At 44.7% G+C, this 21877-nt stretch overlaps 1 protein-coding gene across 1 annotated transcript in view; it reads left to right on the forward strand.

Annotated features, from left to right (window-relative positions):
- LOC124594114 (Holliday junction resolvase MOC1, chloroplastic) overlaps positions 1-21877 on the forward strand; it is a 1166819-nt gene that overhangs the window by 570647 nt on the left and 574295 nt on the right. The window contains exons 3-4 of the mRNA XM_047132471.1: positions 7154-7642; positions 15442-15580. Of these exons, the coding sequence (XP_046988427.1) occupies positions 7154-7642; positions 15442-15580 (628 nt within the window). The remainder of the gene's footprint in view (positions 1-7153; positions 7643-15441; positions 15581-21877) is intronic.

The raw sequence follows: 21877 nt of genomic DNA on the forward strand, positions 1-21877 counted from the left end.
CGTCAGGAGAATAAATGTGTTTTGGTACTGATTTGTTATACTTTTTCCGTCTTTGTCATTTTGTAAAATCATTCTAAAATTAAAAATTCAACACTGAAAACCCTAGATTCACATAAAAAAATTGATCGAGGTAGGTTCATGTAACACATGTGTCCCACTTCACCAATTTTCAAAATCCGTCACCTTGAAATTTTTTTGATAGTGGAATATATTATTTAACACAAAGGAATACAATTTTTGACCTCTTATTTTTCAAATATATGCAACATAAATTTTAACCATGAAAAGGTTAAGATAGGCAACCCAGCTTACGTCATCTGGAACCGATAATGGTGATTGTGTCACTTTTATTAGGATATGGTCAAAAGTTAAAACATGTGTTCACTATGGTCTCCCAACCTAGCAACATGCTGCACGCGTAACACGGCATGGTCGACAGCTGCTCGCAGCATTTCCGGTGTATTCAGAGGGATATGTCGTCGTATGCTATCCTTTAAATCAGTATCCCCACAATGAAAAGTCACATGGTTTTAGGTCAGAGAACCTGAAAGGCCACACATCTTAAAATGACCTAGAGATGATGCGGTTGTTACCAAAGATTTCTCGAAGCAAATCTTTCACCTGCCAAGTGACATGTGGTGTCACCCTATCTTGCATGAAAATAGTGGTGTCGACGCAGTTGAGTTTTTTCAGAGCTGGACTAACGTGTGCATAAGGAGGTTCTCATAATGTGCAGATGTCACTGTACACCTAACAGGCTCGCGAGATGTCATCTCCCCGAAGAAAAACGGACCCAGAATGAAGGAGCTTGTGAGACCACACCACATAATGGCATACGTTCAGTGAACTGGATGATCCTGCACAACATATGACGGAGTAGAACCCCATAAGCGACAGTTCTGTGTATTCAAAGCACCATGCACAGTAAAACGCGACTCGTCCGTCCAAAGAATATCCCCGACCACATATCACTCACAAGGGAACCTCCCCATCGCACCCCCCTCAGATTTAGTTATAAGTTGGCACAGTGGACAGGCCTTGAAAAACTGAACACAGATCAATCGAGAAAACAGGAAGAAGTTGTGTGGAACTGTGAAAAAAATAAGTAAAATATACAAACTGAGTAGTCCATGTGCAAGATAAGCAACATCAAGCATACTGTCAGTTCAGGAACGCCGTGGTCTCGTGGTTAGCGTGAACAACTGCTGAACGAGAGGTTCGTGGTTCAAGTCTTCCCTCGGGTGAAAATTTTACTTTATTTATTTTCGCAAAGTTATGATCTGTCAGTTCGTTCATTGACGTCCGTGTTCACTGTAATAAGTTTAGTGTCTGTGTTTTGCGACCGCACCGCAAAACCGTGCGATTAGTAGACGAAAGTACGTTCCTCTCCAATGGGAACCGAAAACATTTGATCGCAAGGTCATAGGTCAACCGATTCCTCCACAGGAAAACACGTCTGATATATTCTATACGACACTGGTGACGGCATGTGCGTCACATGACAGGAATATGTTGTCGACCCACCTAACTTGTACACTTGGCGAATGGGTAAAAAGATTCTTCTACCTTGCCTGATTTAGGTTTTATGGGGGTGTGATAATAACTCCCAAAAAAGTGATGAAAACATAAGAGTTTGTCACATAAACTGCAACAAATGAATGCAACAGTTTCACAGTCACACAGATTTCAAAAATGGCTCTGAGCACTATGGGACTTAACAGCTGTGGTCATCAGTCCCCTAGAACTTAGAACTACTTAAACCTAACTAACCTAAGGACACCACACACATCCATGCCCGAGGCAGGATTCGAACCTGCGACCGTAGCAGTCGCGCGGTTCCGGACTGCGCGCCTAGAACCGCGAGACCACCGCGGCCGGCCACACAGATTTCCCTGTGCTCTGTCAAAACATATGTTTTTAACGTTTTCCAATTTTTTCGATGTGTAGACCGTCAAATCCTGCATATGTCCAAGCAAATCTGAACATGTCCTGGAATTTTCGAGAGCGAAGTTGATTGTGTGATTGCCTGAACTTTGATAATTGACACACGTCAATTGCTAGAAAATAAAAAAGTTAAAATATTTACTCGAGGGAAAACTTGAACCAAGGTCCTCTCGTCCCGCAGTTGCGTACACTAACCACGAGACCACTGCGCTCCGCAGATCACATTGTCCTTGATGTGGCTTATGTTACACATCGACTACTCAATTTGTATATTTTGCTTATTTTTTTCATAGTTCGACAAAACTTCTTCCTGTTTTCTCGATTGATCTGTGTTCAGTTTTTCAAGGCCTATCCACTGTGCCAACTTATAACTAAATCGGAGGGGGGCGCGATGGGGAGGTTCCCTTGTCAGTTCCATGTATGCCAAAAAACGAAGGACAAAGTCACATCGTTCTAACCTATTTTGAGGCTCATTCTGAATCTCGGAGGGATACCAGTGTTAAATGCGCGGCAAAGTCTTTTGAACTATTGACCAGGAAAGAGATAACTCCCGTGACACAGCTCGAGCGCAGGCTGAAAAATTTGAGGCATGTGTTGCAAGGTGAGCTATAGCTACAGCAATTTCATCAATAACTGTCATGGGAATGGGGTGCTTCCCTCCCCCCTGCTGCTCCACTTAATTCACCTGTTTCTTCAAATCTCTTTGTCATATTCTTCAGCCCGCAGATTAGCATGGGACTTCTTCTCATCCGTTTCTGTCGGCCCTATTCCCGCAAAGCAGTACTGCTTTGCTGCCGTTCCGATAAAACAACTTTACCAGGAGCGCACTGTCTTTCTTCTCAATAGCCATTGCGTTTCGTACGGAAAATTTCAACCTTCTTTAACCTTTACACCAACAGTCACTTCACAAAAGAAATAAACATATATCGCCAAGCGACCAACAGCGTACTGAGCATGTCGAAACAGGAAACATTTCTCATTCTGACTGCTTACAGCGTCATATTGTCACCTGGCGGCAGAGAGTGAAACTATTATTTTTTTCAATGTACCCCGAGAGCGCACCGATTAATAACCGTACCTACCGTATATCAGCGTCCTGCGAAGTACACAGCCTGCATTGCAGCACTCGGAACGCCGTCAGTTTAATCAGAATCACCCGGTATATTACGAGAGGGCTGTCGCAGGCGACAGTTTCAGTTGCAGATTGCGTATCTAACAGCTTCCAGGAGCAACAGAAATTAGAATTTCTATATTTTGCACAGTTACCCAAAGAATTTAAAAATTTGAAATGTTGTCATAATCTACTCACTAAGAAGTATAATCTCATGTTAGAGGTTTAACACAACAAATCGAGCATTAGAGTTAGAAACTGTGTATATGTGTTTGAGGCAGCGTAACTGACGGCATGAAAATTACCCAGGTTATTCTCATGGAGTATTTGAGAATGGGAGAACTTAGCGACCTCCAACAAACTTTACATATACTGTATAAGACTCTGCCTCAGATGTCTGTACAATATTAAGGGATACTTCTGAAACAATAATATACATAGTTTTACACGATTTACATAGTTCAGATAATGAACCAAATGATCCCCACCCAGGATTGAGCAACTGCAACTGCACGGTCTTCAGCCTTCATCAGCTCTTCATCACTACATGGCTCAAGGCGCAGGCGATCCATTGTCTGTTCTCCTCCGCGTTAAAATTCAGTCAGTCCTTCGGAAAGCCCTGATCTGACAAGATTATCTTTTGATTTACCAACACCTGATCTTAGCTCTTTCAGTGATATGCAGGTGGACCAAACTACAGTACCTCCAGACGGACGTACTCAGCAGGTTTCATCCACGATTGAAGATGTCACATGTAGCTGCCCAAAGTTATTCTCTGGCAGTACGTGGAGACATAATTAGTGCCGACGTTGAACAAAAGAAACTTCCTCTATATTTCAAATTAGGTCTTGGTGGTTGACCGTGGAGAGGGTATAAATGATTTAGTTCAACCTTTTTCATTTCGACGTCTGCAGCCACTTTACGACTAATATCCGGTGGCACAGTGCCTCCCAGGCAATGAAACCTTGTCTGTAGGTGTCGGTGGCAGACGTACAGTAATTAGTCGTTCAGTTTCATTCAGAGCGACGTCTACTTGCTTTGCATGGCCAGAGCTGTACCATAATGGCTCACACATACTGTCCTACAGGGAAACAGAGTGCCCTGGTGGATATTCTGAGGGCCTGACGTTGGGCCCCTAGTTACCGCCACTAAGTTTCAGCGTGACATTATTTTGGGCTGACACTTTTAACTTGGTGTAAAGAAATGTTTCTGGTGTGTTAAAGACTCGTTTGAAGTGGCGCCAAGGGCTATCCTACTCGGCATCCTCCCAATTGACTTTCAGTTTTCTATTTGCCTATCTGTTTCGGAGATGGAAGGCATAGACCAGATTTTTCTCAGGAATACGTCTGAGACGGATCTTACCATAATACTCAATGAAAGTTCTCAGTGCTGTTGTAAGAACTTGTTCAGCCTCCTCAAACTTCTTTACTTGGGTTACTAAAGCAGGATCGTCTGCGTATATGAAGCTTTTGTGCGTGATAGGCCTCGGCTCACAGGTGTGAAAATTACAGAACTATCAGTTTAATAAGTCACGGCTGCAAAATACTGCAGGCGAATGGAAAAACTGGTAGAAGCGGACTTCGGGGAAGATCAATTTGGATTCAGGAGAAATGTAGCAACACGCGAAGCAATACTGACCCTACAAGTTCTCATAGAAGATAGGTTGAGGAAAGGCAAACCTATGTTTATATCATTTGTATACTTGCAGAAAGCTTTTGACAGTGTTGACTGGAATACCCTCTTTCAAGTTCTAAAGGTGGCAAGGGTAAAATACAGGGAACAAAAGGCTATTTACAATTTGTACAGGAACTTGACGACGGTTATAGGAGTCGAGGGGCACGAAAGGGAAGCAGTCGTGGAGAGGGGAGTGAGACACAGTTGTAGCCTATCCCCGATGTTATTCAATCTGCATAGTGAGCAAGCAGTATAGGACAAACAAGAAAAATTTGAAGTAGGAATCAATGTCCACGAAGAAGAAACAAAAACTTGGAGCTTTGCCGATGACGTTGTAATTCTGTCAGAGGCAGCAAATGATCTGCCAGAGCAGTCGAACGAAATGGGCAGTGTCTTGAAAGGAGGATATAAGATGAACATCAACAAAAGCGAAATAAGGATAATAGAATGTAGTTGAATTAAACCAGGCGATTGTGAGGGAATTGGATTAGGAAACGAGACACTTTAAGTAAAAGATGAGTTTTGGTATTTGGGCAGTAAAATAACAGATGATGGTCGAAGTAGGAAGGATACAAAATATAGACAGGCAATGGCAAGAAAAGCGTTTCTGAAGAATAGAAATTTGTTAACATCGGGTATGGTTCAAATGGCTCTAAGTACTATGGGACTTAACATCAGAAGTCATCAGTCCGCTAGAAGTTAGAACTACTTAAACCTAACTAACCAAAGGACATCACACACATCCATGCCCGAGGCAAGATTCGACCCTGCGACCGTAGCAGCAGCGCGGTTCCGGACTGAAGTGCCTAGAACCGCTCGGTCACAACTGCGGTGATTTAAGTGTCAGGAAGTCCTTTCTGAAAGTGTGTGGATTGTAGCTATGTGTGGAAGTGATACATGGACGATAAACAGTTTAGACAATAAGAGAATAGAAGCTTTCGAAATGCGATGCTACAGAAGAATGCTGGAGCAGGACACGTAACTAATGAAGAGGTACTGAACAGAATTGGCGAGAAGAGAACTTTGTGGTATTGTATTGTATTGTACGTTAACCGGGGACCTAGAAACGACTGAGGGGTTCCGTCCCCGCCGCAGCCGCGGTGGTCCACAACCCCACGACGATTACCGCAGTCCTCTTCACCCCTCCGCCGCCCCACACCGAACCCAGGGTTATTGTGAGGTTCGACCCCCGGTGGAACTCCCCCCCCCCCACCCCCCCCCACCCCCCCCCCCCACCCCCCAGGGAACGTCTCATACCAGACGAGTGTAACCCCTATGTTAGCGTGGTAGGGTAATGGTGGTGTACGCGTACGTGGAGAACTTGTTTGCGCAGCAATCGCCGACATAGTGTAACTGAGGTGGAATAAGGGGAACCAGCCTGCATTCGCCGGCCGCGGTGGTCTAGCGGTTCTAGGCGCTCAGTCCGGATCCGCGCGACTGCTACGGTCGCAGGTTCGAATCCTGCCTCGGGCATGGATGTATGTGATGTCCTTAGGTTAATTAGGTTTAAGTAGTTCTAAGTTCTAGGGGACTGATGACCACAGATGTTAAGTCCCATAGTGCTCAGAACCAACCAACCAGCCTGCATTCGCCGAGGCAGATGGAAAACCACCTAAAAAACCGTCCACAGACTGGCCGGTTCACCGGACCTCGACACAAATCCGCCGGGCGGATTCGTGCCGGGGAGCAGGCGCTCCTTCCCACCCGGAAAGAACTTTGTGTACAACTTGACTAAAAGAAGGGATCGGTTGATAGGACACATTCTGAGACATCAAGGGATCACCAATTTAATACTGGAAGGAAGCATGGGGGGTGGGGGAGGGGGGGGGGGGGGGAATCGTTGAGGAAGACCAGCAGATCAAACACAGTAAGCAGATTCAGAGCAATGTAGGTTGCAGTAGTTACTCGGAGATGAAGAGGCTTGCACAGGATAGAGCAGCATGGAGAGCTGCAACAAACCAGTCTTTGGACTGAAGACAACAACAACAATAGCCCTTAGTTGGTCTTTGGTGTATGTATTAAAGAGTACAGGGGCGAGAAGGTTTCTTCAACGGCTTCATTTTCCCTAAAAAGCAACAAAGAACCTTCGATTGCGTAATAAAGGACCAGTTATCTCCACGAAGTCCTAATCGTGTATCATGTTGTAGGTCTTCCGGAGCGTGAAGAAAAGAAAAAGACTTCTGGCATCAGGCATGTCGTTTTAGTTTATTGCTAAGTATATTAGCAACACGTTTAGCAAACAGCAATCTATATATACCACTGAATACACCCGCAAAGAATCGGGAATGGGGGTTCATAGTCCCTTGGATGCAGCTGCATAAACAACGTCTGCATAGAGTGGACGGCGCGCACGCATACTGCTCGCCCTCGCGTGGCCTACTAGACGCACCCCATTTACGTGTCCCGTTTCGTGTGTTCCCGCAGGGGCGGGGACGAGGTGCAGCGATCGCTGGAGCTGCTGGACCGCGTGCTGTCAGAGTTCGACGACCTGGAGAACGGCAACGCGACGGCGGCGGCGGCGGCTGGGGCGGTGGCGGCCGGTCCACCCAGCAAGGCCGCGGCAGCGGCGGCTTCCAGCGTCGGAGGTTCCCCGCAGCCTCCCGAGGGCCTGCCCGGGGGCGGCGCCGCCGATGACGGGGGCGGCGCGGCCGACGCGGACGGCGACGCCGAAGGCGACGGGGGCGGCGCGGCGCGCGTGCCCGAGAGCCCGCTCGGCCACCAGTCGGAGGACGACGGCTACATGAGCATGAACGGCCGCCGGCCCGCCAAGCTCGCGCTCGATCTGCCACTCGCCCCCGCCTCCGCCGCCGCCCCCGCACAGCCGGCCGCCCCCGGCGGTGTGGCGGCCTCGGCGGCACACCCACCGCCGCCTCCCGAGGAGGCTGAGCGCATCATTTCTACGCTGCTACCCAGGTAAGTGACCCCTATTCTTGCTTCATCTCGTTCGGTGGGCTTTTGTCTTCTCTGGTGCATACCTGACTGCTATCGTCTACGTCAGCGTTCGTACCAGAAGCACCGGATTACAATTTTTTTTTAAAGTTGGAATTACGAGTTATTGGAATAGAACAGATAAGCACGTATCAGGTGCTTATAACACTTATGCCAAATAAGAGCAAAAAGTAAGTGAAAGTATAAAAACGGGAGAGATTGGATATGCTAGTTTAGTCCAAAAGTGAACAGCGAGGGAAGTATAGGTAGTGGCGTATCTGGGGTAAATAGCGCTCAAGGAAAGCCTAAACTTTAAACCTACTTCTCCCCTCCCCGACATTACACACACCGATACTCTCTCCAATCCAAATGTTCAAATGTGTGTGAAATCTTATGGGACTTAACTGCTAAGGTCATCAGTCCCTAAGCTTACACACTACTTAATCTAAATTATCCTAAGGACAAACACACACCACCCATGTCCGAGGGAGGACTCGAACCTCCGCCGGGACCAGCCGCACAGCCCGTGACTGCAGCGCCCAAGACCGCTCGGCTAAACCCACGCGGCTCTCTCCAGTCCCCTCCTGCCGACATCTAAGGTTGGACAGAAACAAATTGATAAGCTTGTAAGAGTGTTGCAGATTACGTTGTGCCGACAAATAATTCTTAAGAAAAAAATCCAGTATGTTGCACCGTTTGCCAGTTAATTACCATTGAAGTTAGTCGGTCACGTAGCTGCACTTGCAAATTCAAGCGACCCGCCCTTCGTTAGGATTCCGAAAACCGAACAGGAGAGCGATGCAAAAATTGGGACGGTAGTAAGGATCGAACCTGAGCCAAAAGCTCATCAGTCTCGTGCACCATCACCTACGCTGTGAGAACAATTGGCACTAATACTGGTGCGGCACTTGAATTTACGTGCGCAACGGCCACATTCGCTAACTTCGATGCTAATTAACTTATAAACGGTGCAAAGTATCGATTTTTTTCGTTGCAATTATTTCTTGGCACAACCTACCCTGCAACACCTCTACAAGCTTTTCAAACTGTTTTTGACCAGAAAGTATTTGTTGTTCAATGCTCAACGCTACTTTGCCTGTTTTTTCCTTTCTTAAGATCTACATCGATTTACTGTTAAATAAAAGGTACACATTTCAATAATTATATTTTGTGTGCGACAGTTCGAAATATGGAACAACATACCGCAAATAATCACATTGCTTGCAACAAAAACAATGCTACTTTTTCATTGTTTCATAGTCGATGAAATCAAGCAAAGCCGTAACAAATAAAACGAAAAGTGGCTCCATCTGATCTGGAATCCATGAACCAAAAGCATGCGTCTTACGGAATTTCCCGTGCGGGGTAGCTGAGCGACCTTGAGACGACTTGTTATGGTCAGCGTGGTCGGAGGTTCGAGTCCTCCCTCGGGCCTGGGTGTGTGTGTTGTCGTTAGTGTAAGTTAGTTTAAGTTAGATTACGTAGTGTGTAAGCCTAGGGACCGATGACCTCACCTGTCTGGTCCCATAAGACCTTACCACAAATTTCCAAAATTTCTTATGGAATTGCTGCTCAACATAGTCCAATCCGACGATTTTCCCTAATTTTCTTCTTCTTCTTCTTCTTCTTCTTCCATCTCCTATTCGCCATTCCTCTTCTTTTCTTTTGCTTCCGACGATTCTTCACCCCACCGGCCATACCACAGCTACACCGCTGAGTGTGTGTAAGATGCGTATCTATTGAAAAATAAAGCAGAGGTCGTCAAGAAAAGAGGCAGTTGATTGCTGCAAGTCCACCTTCTGCCTAGCAATGACAACGAGATATACAGCATTATAGTTTTAACGCTGGCACCTAGAACGAGTTTTTAGTCTTATTTTATATTAATTGTGCTGTAATTTAATTGCAGCTTGCGTTGTTCTACGCACTTAAGGGAACGCCTAATAGCAACAATTCAGCGATTTGGTGCATAGTAGCTCAGGGACGCTTCCCTGTGTCTAGAACGGGTCCTCACCCTACGAGCCCTGATAAATGTCAGTACGTATGTATGAAAGTAATTTAGATCAATACACTTTTTTCAGTAGACCTCTTGGGTGATGGTCCGCAAGAATGTAGAACGTGTCATAAAGCAATAATGTGTGCAACATTTACGAAGAAAAGAGCTATGCTAATGTTTGTTCTACAGATACTAAGCGAAATGGCCCAAGCGGATGTGGAATAATTAAAAAAAATGTGGAAGATATTTCATTAGAGAAGTAATAAGTGGGGCCCGGATTTTAATTAAAGAAACGAGCCAACAGCTACTGAATCAACAATGTTTTATTGCATACGCGACCGGTTTCAGAACAGTTAAAATTCTATCATTTGTTGTAAAAAATTATATCAGTTAATTATCTGAGGTCATCCTCACCCAGTTGTTGTCATGGAACAAAAGTTCCGTGTGAGAAGAGTACAAAGAGGACATAAAGTTCCATAAAATCCGTTCCCCTGTGCCATCCGACCGGAAACACTAACAGGAAAATGATATAATAGTTTTGATTATTACGTAGTTCTCCTGTCAGTGTGCCCGGTCAGGTGGCATAGGAGAAAGATTTTTATGGAATTTTATGTCACCTTTTTACTGTTCTGAAGCAGAATTTTTGTTTCATGGCAGCAGTGGGGTGAGGAAGCCCTCAGATGGTTAAGTAATAGTGTTTCTTACATCGGAGTACACAACTTAAACTATTTCGTAAATAGTCACGTATGCAATAAAAGGTTGTTGATTCGGTAACTGTTGGCCGTTTTCTTCATTTTACAAAATGGACATGTACAGTTGCAACTGCCCCACAAGAAAAGCTCTTTGCCGTTTATTCGTGACAATGTCACCTGAAACACTGTCATTTGCGCACATATTCTTGTGTCCTTAAAGATACGACAAATATATACATTTTTGACAGAAGTTGGCCGAAATATGACCTATTATGATAACATTTGGCCGAAATATGAGCTAGTACAAAAAAAGGTGTAATTATGACTTTAGATTCACAATAAAAATACTTTTCTCTCCCCTACAATATCTGGATTCGTGCATGAACTAAATTTATTCTAAGTCCAGTCAGGAAAATACCACTTGCCATTAAAATTCGGGCCCTAGCAATGACAAACATGGCACAAAATTTAAATGTATGTACGCTTTGGTGATTAGGGTAATTCTTAGGCTTTGTAGCCGGTATTATTGCTGTTGTTGCTGTTTTTGTTGTTGTTATCACACAGATGGAAAAAATTAGTACACCCTTTTAGAGGTTTCCAATTCACTCAGGATTTACTGTTGCAACAGTGGATATGGAGAACATGAAATGATAACAAATGGTTCAAATGGCTCTGAGCACTATGGGACTTAACATCTGAGGTCATCAGTCCCCTAGACTTAGAACTACTTAAACCTAACTAACCTAAGGACATTACACACATCGATGCCCGAGGCAGGATTCGAACCTGCGACCGTAGCAGCAGCGCGGTTCCAGACTGAAGCGCCTAGAATCGCTCGGCCACAACGGACGGCTGAAATGATAACATTTACAGATCAATATCAGAAGCGATTGTGAGGTACCAGGTATCGACCCGTGCTGAAACACTCCTGTTAATTCTGGTGTAGCCTCCACTGGCGCCAATGGACGCGCTGACACTGGCATCCAGTCGATCGTACAGAAGGCGAATACTATCCTGCGATACGTTAGGCCACGCCTGCTCGATCTGTTCACGTAGTTCTTTGAGTTGTTGGTTGACGAGTCGTTGGTTGGTTAGTTGTTTTGGGGAAGGAGACCAGACAGCGAGGTCATCGGTCTCATCGGGTTAGACAAGGACGGGGAAGGAAGTCGGCCGTGCCCTTTGAAAGGAACCATCCCGGCATTTGCCTGAAGTGATTTAGGGAAATCACGGAAAACCTAAATCAGGATGGCCGGACGCGGGATTGAACCGTCGTCCTCCCGAATGCGAGTCCAATGTCTAACCACTACGCCACCTCGCTCGGTTGTTGACGAGTCGTCCCATCTTATATCACGTGTGCTAGATTGGAGACAAGTTGCTTCACATCTTGCAGAGAACATTGACTTTCACGAACAGTGTGGGTAGCAGTATCCTGTTGGAGCAACACATCACCTCCCCGTTGCAAGAACAACAAAAGAACGAGTCTAAGAACATTCTGCAACGTAGCGTGCGATGGTTAGCGTCCCCTTCAGAAACACCAAACTTGAACGAGAGTGAGCGGGGCTTGTGGTGGTGCCAGCATGTCTCGAACGAATGCACTACGAGACAGCGCTCACCAGGTCTATGTCGTACGCGCAAACGACCATCTTTAGCGGGCAGGCAGAATCTGCTCTCGTCCCACGACGTGTCATACTATCTTAGAAGTGATCCTCTGACGGCGCAGTCGAGCCGTACACGTCGATGCTGTGGCGTGAGTGGAAGACGAGCTTAGAGATGTACGTACCTGTAGTCCCACTCGTAATAAACGGTTCGCAACATTTCGTAATGACACGTCTGGGCTCAGAAGCCCTCTTATCTGTGCTGTGGTAGCTGCACGATTTCCCACTTCTGCCCTTACAATAGGACGATCCTGCAGGTCGTCTGTGCTGCGTAGCTGTAGAGAACCTCGTCTACAGGTCTGACAGTGATCAAGTGACCACTGATACCTAAATAGTTGTACAACTGATGCAGAACGTCCAACTTGTACGGCAGACTCAAAAGGACCACCCCACCATTCGGAGGGCCAAAATTTGACCCCTTTCAAACTCGCTCAGTTGGCTGTAAGAAGCACGCGGGCGTCTCCATGGCATAGTCGCTGTTTGTTTCACACGTTTGCACCAAACTGCGCCTTCTGATTGTGAGTATACCCTATTAAAGGGCAGACACATAGCCGGCCGCTGTCGCCGTGCGGTTCTAGAAGCTTCGGTCCGGAACGGCGCTGCTGCTACGGTCGCAGGTTCGAATCCCGCTTCGGGCATGGATGTGTGTGATGTCCTTAGGTTAGTTAGGTTTAAGTAGTTCTAAGTTCTAGGGATCTGATGACCTCAGATGTTAAGTCCCATAGTGCTTAGAACCATTTTTTTTTTGCAGACACATATAGCGCCTTGTGTTGTGCCACTACACTATCTGTTGGTGGACGACGTTGAAACCATTATGAGTACATCTAGTATATTCCAGGCGCCATATGCCGTCATCAGATCAAACTCGACGTCGTCTTTCCAGGTGTACTAGTTTTTTCCGGCAGTGTATTATTATTATTATTATTATTATTATTATTATTATTATGCAGTAAATATGTGTAGAAGTCAGAATTTGCATAACAGTCACGTCATTTAATGTTGTCAATTAGTTATACATCAGTTGATTCTACTAAGAAATTCGTCAGTGGGATAGAAGGAGTCGACCACCAATGAATCTTTTAGGCTACAATGAAAGTGAATTTTATTAGTAGGTAAGCTTTTTATGGCTGCTGCCAAGTTACTGAAAATGTGTATTCCTATATAATGGACACCTCTCTGTAAGAAAGTAATTGACTTTAAACTTTTATGCAGATTGTTCTTACAATGAAGCGCCAAAGAAGGTGGTACAAGCATGCGTACTCAAATACAGAGATATGTAAAAAGGCAGAATATGGCGCTAAGGTCGGAAATGCCTATATAAGACAACAAGTGTCTGGCGCAGTTGTTAGATCTGTTACTGCTGCTACAATGGCAAGTAATCAACATTTAAGTGAGTTTCAAAAAAATGGTTCAGATGGCTCTGAGTACTATGGGACTTATATCAATGGTCATCAGTCCCCTAGAACTCAGAAGTACTTAAACCTAACTAACCTAAGGACATCACACAATACCCAGTCATCACGAGGCCGAGAAAAATCCCTAACGCCACCGGGAATCGAACCCGGGCGCGGGAAGCGAGAATGCTACCGCACGACCACGAGCTGCGGACACGTTAAGTGAGTTTCACCGTGGTGTTACAGTCGGCGCACGAGCGATGGGACAGAGCATCTCCGAGATAGCGATGAAGTGGGGATTTCTAGTACGACCATTTCAGGAATGTACCGTTAATACCAGAAATCCTGTAAAACATCAGATCTCGGACATCGCTGCGGCCGGAAGAAGATCTTGCAAGAACGGCAGCAGCGACGACTGAAGAGAATCGTTCAACATGACAGAAGTGCAGCCCTTCCGCAAATCGCTGCAGATTTCAATGCTGACCCACCAACAAGTGTTAGCGTGCGAACCATTCAACGAAACGTCACCAATATTGGCTTCCGGAGCCGAAGGCCCACTCGTGTATCCTTGATGACTACACGACACAAAGCTTTACGCCTCGTCTGGGCCCGTCAACACTGACATTGGACTGTTGATGACTGGAAACATGTTGCATGTTGCCTGGTTGGACGAGTCTCGTTTCATATTGTATCGAGCGGATGGACGTGTACGGATGTAAATACAACCCCGTGAAGTCATGGACCCTGCATGTCAGCAGCGGACTGTTCAAGGTGGTGGAGGCTTTGTAACGGTGTGGGGCATGTGCAGCTGGAGTTATATAGGACTCTTGATACGTCTAGATACGACTCTGACAGGTAATACGTAAGTAAGCATCCATTCATGTCCATTGTCATTCCGACGGACTTGGGCAATCCAAGCAGGACAATGTGACACTCCACACGTCCAGAATTGCTACAGAATGACTTCCGCTGGTCACCAAACTCCCAAGACATGAACATTACTGAGCATATCTGGGATGCCTTGCAACGAGCTGTTCAGAAGAGATCTCCATCCCCTCTTACTCGTACGGATTTATGGACAGCCCTGCGGGATTCGTGGTGTCAGTTCCCTTCAGCACTGCTTTAGACATTAGTCGAGTCCATGCGACGTCGTGTTGCGGCACTTCCGTGTGCTCCCGGGGGCCTTACACGATGTTAGGCAGGTGTACCAGTTTCTTTGGCTCTACAATGTAATCCTAACATGGATTACATGAATTGAGATGTTGCTTTGAAAAACAGATAAACTGTTTACATCAAATTTTATTACAGAATCAAGGAAAACGTTTCTGAAGAAGAGAAATTTGTTAACATCGAGTATAGATTTAAGTGTCAGGAAGTCGTTTCTGAAAGTATTTGTATGGAGTGTAGCCATGTATGGAAGAGAAACGTGAACAATAAATAGTTTAGACAAAAAGAGAATAGAAGCTTTCGAAATGTGGTGCTACAGAAGAATGCTGAAGATTAGATGGGTAGAGGACATAACTAATGAGGAGGTACTGAACAGAATTGGAGAGAAGAGAAATTTGTGGCACAACTTGACTAGGAGAAGGGATCGGTTGGTGGGGCATATACTGAGGCGTCAAGGGATCACCAATTTAGTATTGGAGGGCAGCGTGGAGGGTAAAAATCGTAGAGGGAGACCAAGAGATGAATACACGAAGCAGGTTCAGAAGGATGTAAGTTGCAGTAGGTACTTGGAGATGAAGAAGCTTGCACAGGTTAGAGTAGGATGAAGAGCTGCATCAAACCAGTCTCAGGACTGAAGACCACAACAACAAATATATTGAGAAGCGTAGTTAGTATGAAGCAGTTCCATGAACAGGCTTTTTTGCAGAACCTTGTTGAGTTCACAACACAAATGCTTCGTGTTACACACTTTTGTAATATGAAAAATGTAGCTTGTGTTGATGATTTACTCCGTCAGACTAGTGCCCCCCCCCCCCCCCTTAGACGCAGGAGTGTCTGATGTGTAGGTATTAACAAACGTACAAGTAGCTATTACCTGTTGCAGATTGTCGCCGGGCAGCTGCGCAGCACTGGGCCGGCGGCCGGTGCGGCCATTCCTGCTGTCGGGCTGCGGCGGCAGCCAGGAGGCGCTGAGCGGCGCCGCCAACGGCTGCAGGGTCACCACCGCCACACAGACCACGCTGGTGAGCGACTCCTCAGCTTATCTCCAAATAACAAAACGTTTCTAGTTGTATACCGAGCTAGAATGGGAGCCTCTTTAGCCTTTGGAACCCTATCCTGTCTCTTTACAAAATATGTACAGCTCACCCACGAAAGAAGTAACCCACAAAAGCCTTGTTCCACCGATGCTTAAGTACACCTACTCAGCCTGGGATCCGTATCAGGTAAGGCTCACGGAACAAGTGTAGAAGATCTGAGAAGTAGGTGGGTCTTCCAAATGTGAAAACGTGTCGGAGATGCTCATTCTACTCTACTGGCAAACATCTACGTATACATGTGTATTCCGTCGCAACGAAAAACGCCTTTGTTTTATGTCCACCGCAAATCCTGTATAATTTCAGTGACACTCTGTCACCTATTTCGCGATAATACAAAACGTTCTGCCTTCCTCTGAACTTTCTCGATGCACTCCGTCAGTCCTGTCTGGTAAGGATCCCACACCGCGCAGCAGCATTCTAAAAGAGAACGGACAAGCGTAGTGTTGGCAGTCACCTTAGTAGATCTATTACATTTTCTGAGTGTCCTGCCAATAAAACGCAATATTTGGTTAGCCTTCCCCACAAAATGTTCTGTGTATTCCTTCCAATTTAAGTTGCTCGTAATTGTAATACCTAGGTATTTAGTCGAATTTACGGCTTTCAGATTAGACTGATTTATCGTGTAACCGAAGTTTAACGAGTTCCTTTTAGCACTCACGAGGATGACCTCACACTTTTCGTTATTTAGGGTCAACTGCCACTTTTCGCACCATTCACATATTTTTTCTAAATCGCTTTGCAGTTTGTTTTGATTTTCTGATGACTTTATTAGCCGATAAACGACAGCGCTATCTGCAAACAATCGAAGACGGCTGCACGGATTGTCTCCCAAATCGTTTATATAGATGAGGAAGCAGCAAAGGGCTTATAACACTACCTTGGGGAACGCCAGAAATCACTTGTTTTACTCGACAACTTTCCGTCAGTAACTACAAACTGTGACCTCTCTGACAGGAAATCACGAATCCAGTCTCATAACTGAGACGATATTCCATAAGCACGGAATTCCACTACAAGCCGCTTGTGTGGTACAGTGTCAAAAGCCATCCGTAAATCCAGGAATGCGGAATCCATTTGAAATACCTCGTCAATAGCACCCAACACTTCGTGCGAGTAAAGAGCTAGTTGTGTTTCACAAGAACGATGTTTTCTAAATCCGTGTTGACTGTGTGTCAATACAGTTCTCTTCGAGGTAAGGCATAATGTTCCAATACAATATACGTTCCAAAATCCTGCTGCATATCGACGTTAATGATATGGGTCTGTGATTTAGTGTATTACTCCTACTACCTTTCATGAATATTGGTGTGACCTGTGCAACTTTCCAGTCTTTGGGTACGGATCTATCGTCGAGCAAACGGTTGTATGTGATTTTTAAGTACGGAGCTATTGTATCAGCATACACTGAAAGGAACCTAATTGGTATACAATCTGGACGGGAAGACTTGCTTTTGTTAAGTGATTTAAGTTGCTTCACTTCTACGAGGATATCTCTTCCTACGTTACTCATGTTTGCGGCTGTTCTTGATTCGAATTCTGGAATATTTACTTCGCCTTCTTTCGTGAAGGAATTTCGGAAGGCTGTGTTTAGTAACTCTGCTGTGGCAGCGCGGTCGTCGAAAGTGTTACCGTTGCTGTCACGGAGAGACGACATCCACATCAATACTCCGCAAGTCACCTGACCGTGTGTGGCGGATAATAGTTCTCTTACCAATTACTGGTCCCCTCTTCCTTGCTCCACTGGCGAATGGCGCGTGGAAACCATTGTTGGTAAGTGTCTTTATTACGTCTAATTTCTCAAATTTTCTCGTCGTTATCATTTCGCGAGATGTATGTGGGAGGAAGTAATACGTTGCCCGACCCCTCCCGGAAATCAGTCTGTCAAAATTTCGATAGTAAACCTCTCCCGTGATGCACAACGCCTCTCTTGTAGCATCTGCAGCTGGAGTTTGTTGGGCATCTCTGTAACGGTCTTGCGTCGACTATACGATCCCGTGACGAAACGCGTCGCTCTTCGTTGGATCTTCTCTATCTCTTCTATCAGTCCTACCTGGTAAGGATCCCAGATTGATGAACAGTGCTCAAGAATAGGTCGAACAAGCGCCATATAAACCACTTCCTTCCTGGACGAGTTAAATTTCCTTAATACTCTCCCTGTGAATTTCACTCTGACGTCTGCTTTTCTCACCATTTAAGGCCGCACTGGATATTTACTCCTTGATGTTTTACAGTATACAGGGTGTAAATTTTAAGTTGACAAACCAGAATAACTCGAAAAGTAAGCTTCACACAAGAAATGTGTAGAATCCAAAGTTGATTATTTTCGAGGGGGACATCTGCTGGTGCTAAAATTAGCCCGCCACCCCAGCCCTCTGGCGGTGGGGTGGGAAGCAACTTTAAAATTTCAAATGGGAACCCCCATTTTTTACTGCAGAATCAGATTCTACACAAAAAACTACGTACATTTTGTCTTAAACATTTGTTTTGGTTCTTGGTAGTTGACGCTGGAATTCAAGAAAATCCATGTTCCCATTTTTGCATGGAAAATGGTTACGGATAAATAAAAAATACTTATTTACTTCGTAAATTTTGATTCGCTAAAACTAAAACTCTCCCTCTCTCCCCACAGGGTGGGATTTGAGAGAGAGGAATTAAGAGTTTCACAAATGTTGACCCAAATATTAATTTTTTCCGCAGATTCGGATAAGTCAACATTTGTAAAACTCTGATTCCTCTCCGTCAAACCCCACCCTATGGGGAGAGAGGGAGAGTTTTAGTTTTAGCGAATCAAAATTTACGAAGTAATAAGTACTTTTTATTTATCCGTAACCATTTTCCACGCAAAAATGAGAACATGGATTTTCTTGAATTACAGCGCCAACTACCAAGAATCAAAACGAATGTTTAAGACAAAACGTACGTAGTTTTTTTAATGTAGAATCTGACACTGCAATAAAAAAGGGGGGTTCCCATTTGAAATTTTAGCACCAGCAGATGTCCCCCTCGAAAATAATCAACTTAGGATTCTACACATTTTTTTCTTGTGGAACTTATTTTTCGAGTTATTCTGGTTTGTCAGCTTAAAAATTACACCCTGTATACTGTTCCTAGCAATTTGTCATCAGCAGCGTAGCTGTTCAAATGGCTCTGAGCGCTATGGGACTTAACATCTATGGTCATCAGTCTCCTAGAACTTAGAACTACTTAAACCTAACTAACCTAAGGACAGCACACAACACCCAGCCATCACGAGGCAGAGAAAATCCCTGACCCCGCCGGGAATCGAACCCGGGAACCTGGGCGTGGGAAGCGAGAACGCTACCGCACGACCAGCGTAGCTGTACAATAGTGGATTTCTTTTCCTATGTATTTGCAATATGTAACATTTGTTTACGTTTGTGGACTTTGAGTCCATCCACCATTCGTTAACACTGTGTAGGTCATTTGTAAATCGAGACTGTTTCTGGCGTTGCTATTTTCTTATAGACAACTTTCGACGGTTTCTAATTGATCATTTACATACACCGTAAACAGTAACGATCCTATAGTATTTTTATTTATTTATTTATTGTTCCATGGGACCACATTTAGGAGAAGTCTCCATGGTCATGGAACGAGTCAATACATGAAATTATAACACGATTGTAGAAACAGATAAAATGAAATATAAGAAACATATTCAGGCGACAAGTCGTTAGTTTAAATAAAGAAAATCAAGAATGTAACACTGGAATTTGCTTAATTTTTTAGCTCTTCCAGGAGCTCCTCGACAGAATAGAAGGAGTGAGCCATGAGGAAACTCTTCAGTTTAGACTTAAAAGTGTTTGGGCTACTGCTAAGATTTTTGAGTTCTTGTGGTAGCTTATTGAAAATGGATGCAGCAGAATACTGCACTCCTTTCTGCACAAGAGTCAAGGAAGTGCATTCCACATGCAGATTTGATTTCTGCCTAGTATTAACTGAGTGAAAGCTGCTAACTCTTGGGAATAAGCTAATATTGCTAACAACAAACGACATTAAAGAAAATACATACTGTGAGGGCAATGTCAAAATTCCTTGGAGTATTCCGGAAAGTACTTTTACATTTGTCTATTTTGTTTCTTTAAGGGCTATTTGTTGTATCTGTAAGTAAGTCCTAAAACCAGTCGCTAATCTCTTCCGATATCGGTAGAAGTTGCGCATCACTTGGTTTATTGTCAAAAATCTGTGAGTGTACGTTCGCAATAGAAACAGCGAAGTTTTTATTTGTACTTTTCATTCTCTATACGGAATGATCTGCTCAATTTATGATACTGATGAGTCCAGGTCTTTCCAGCCAAACAAAAGGCGAGCTCGTACTGGGACAGAGGGAGTCCGAAATGCGAAAAACCACTTTCAGATTCGGTGAGATGGAACTATTTCTGCTTATTTCTAGGACCATATGTTCCACACAACAAATCATGACCCTAGACTAGACAGTTTCAACGCTGCCCAATAGGGCACAAGCCTCCCGCACGTGGACAAAGGTAGTATTGGCTACCCGCCAAGTAGTCCCTGGCCACGCCGGCCTTGTCAGTACAATCACATAATTACCGCCCAGCTGGCTGACTACACGCACGTCAGCTGTCTGCCCACGAAACAGCTTGCCCTAGACCAAGGGCGGCCAAGAATTCAGCTCATCCGTACGCTGGCACGAGTGCCATAGTGCTCAGCATGGAGGCACAGTTCCCCCACCACCACGGCAAACTAAGAGTGAAAAGTTGGAAACTACGAACGCAACACATTTAAATGGTAATGCAGTCGCATTGCACAGGGCTTGATTTTGTGTTTCCGATGTCTCAACAACACAGATCAGAAACAAAACAAATTTTCAGTATAATTTATTTTTGGCGTGCACAAGACATACACGGTGTGTTCTAGTTCGTTGAGGCTGTGGCTACGAATAAAAAAAGACATGTAGTATGTTCACAAGATCACTGTTTTATTCAAAATTGTCTCCCCCTGAATCAAAACACAGCTGAAATCATTTGAAGCAGTTACTGTAGTCCTTTTTTTTGGAGTTCCATTTAGTACTGCAGTATAATTTTCTTGAATGCCCTTAATTGCGTCATAACGCTATTCTTTCCCCGCAAACTTCAGTTTGGAGAACAACTAGAAGTCCGGCAAATACGATGGGTGATCAAGGACTGTGATCCATTCGCTGACCAAAACTCCGTGTCCACTCTTCGCTTTGTAGCCTAAAATGTCATCATGGAGGTTCGTCATGGAGGAGCAACCGGCAACCTCCGTCCCAGTGAGGTCGAATTCGACGACTGCTCGCCCACAAACACTGGAGGACTCAAAAAACGTGACGTTGCCTCGCTGCTCCACTGTCATTTTCTGACGACCGTCAGACACGTACTGTCACATTCGCTGCCAGGATGCCTGCAATCGCTTTGACCTGCTACTCAGCTGTGTTTGAAACTTCAAGGAATGTAACGCCGCATCTCGTCACGAAATAGCATTGCAATTTTAATTTCACTCAGGTAGTCCTAACGGAACTGGGACACGCCGTGGAATATAATTTTTAATTAGTACAAATTGTCAGCATGCAGACAGAAGCGCATAATTTCACAGATTTTCACACTCAGATAGTCACATAATAGTGGGTTATTTAGTTCCATAATCTAAAACAAGATCTTTCACACACATTACGTTGATGGAAGCATTGTGGCAGGTTTGCAACCTCAGTATATAGATGTGTAAACTATGTAACGGGAACAATCTACGCGTCCTGGACAATTTTATCGTAAAAGGATTTGTCTGTAAAACAGGAATTACATTGCAGATCACTGAGTTAATCTGCACATGCACAGGGGCTTTCAGCTGAAACGGTAAACGGTCTCAAGAACAGCTCGAAAACCGGTGTAAGATTGGCAGTGTCCTCAAAGCGTTTCGAAAATAATGCTTGTAATGATTTCTGTTGTTCGAAGTCCATGTTAAGCAGCAGTATAACTAATTGCAGAAGTCTGTCCGAATGTCGGAGGAAGGCCACGGCAAAGCACCTCGAATTGGTTCATGTTTAGGAAAATTTTGTGGCCTTCAAACGAAGCTATAGATTGATGACAGCTATTTCAGTTAAGTGAATTTTCAGGTAAAGGTGTCTTGAACGATTAAATTCCCCTGCATCTACAGAAAACGGAGTAAGTTCCAAAGTTGCTATGTCTAGCATACAAAGACCAAGAAATTTAGCTTTCATAGCTT

Source organism: Schistocerca americana, chromosome 2 (assembly GCF_021461395.2).
Source record: "Schistocerca americana isolate TAMUIC-IGC-003095 chromosome 2, iqSchAmer2.1, whole genome shotgun sequence".
Lineage (NCBI taxonomy): Eukaryota > Metazoa > Arthropoda > Insecta > Orthoptera > Acrididae > Schistocerca > Schistocerca americana.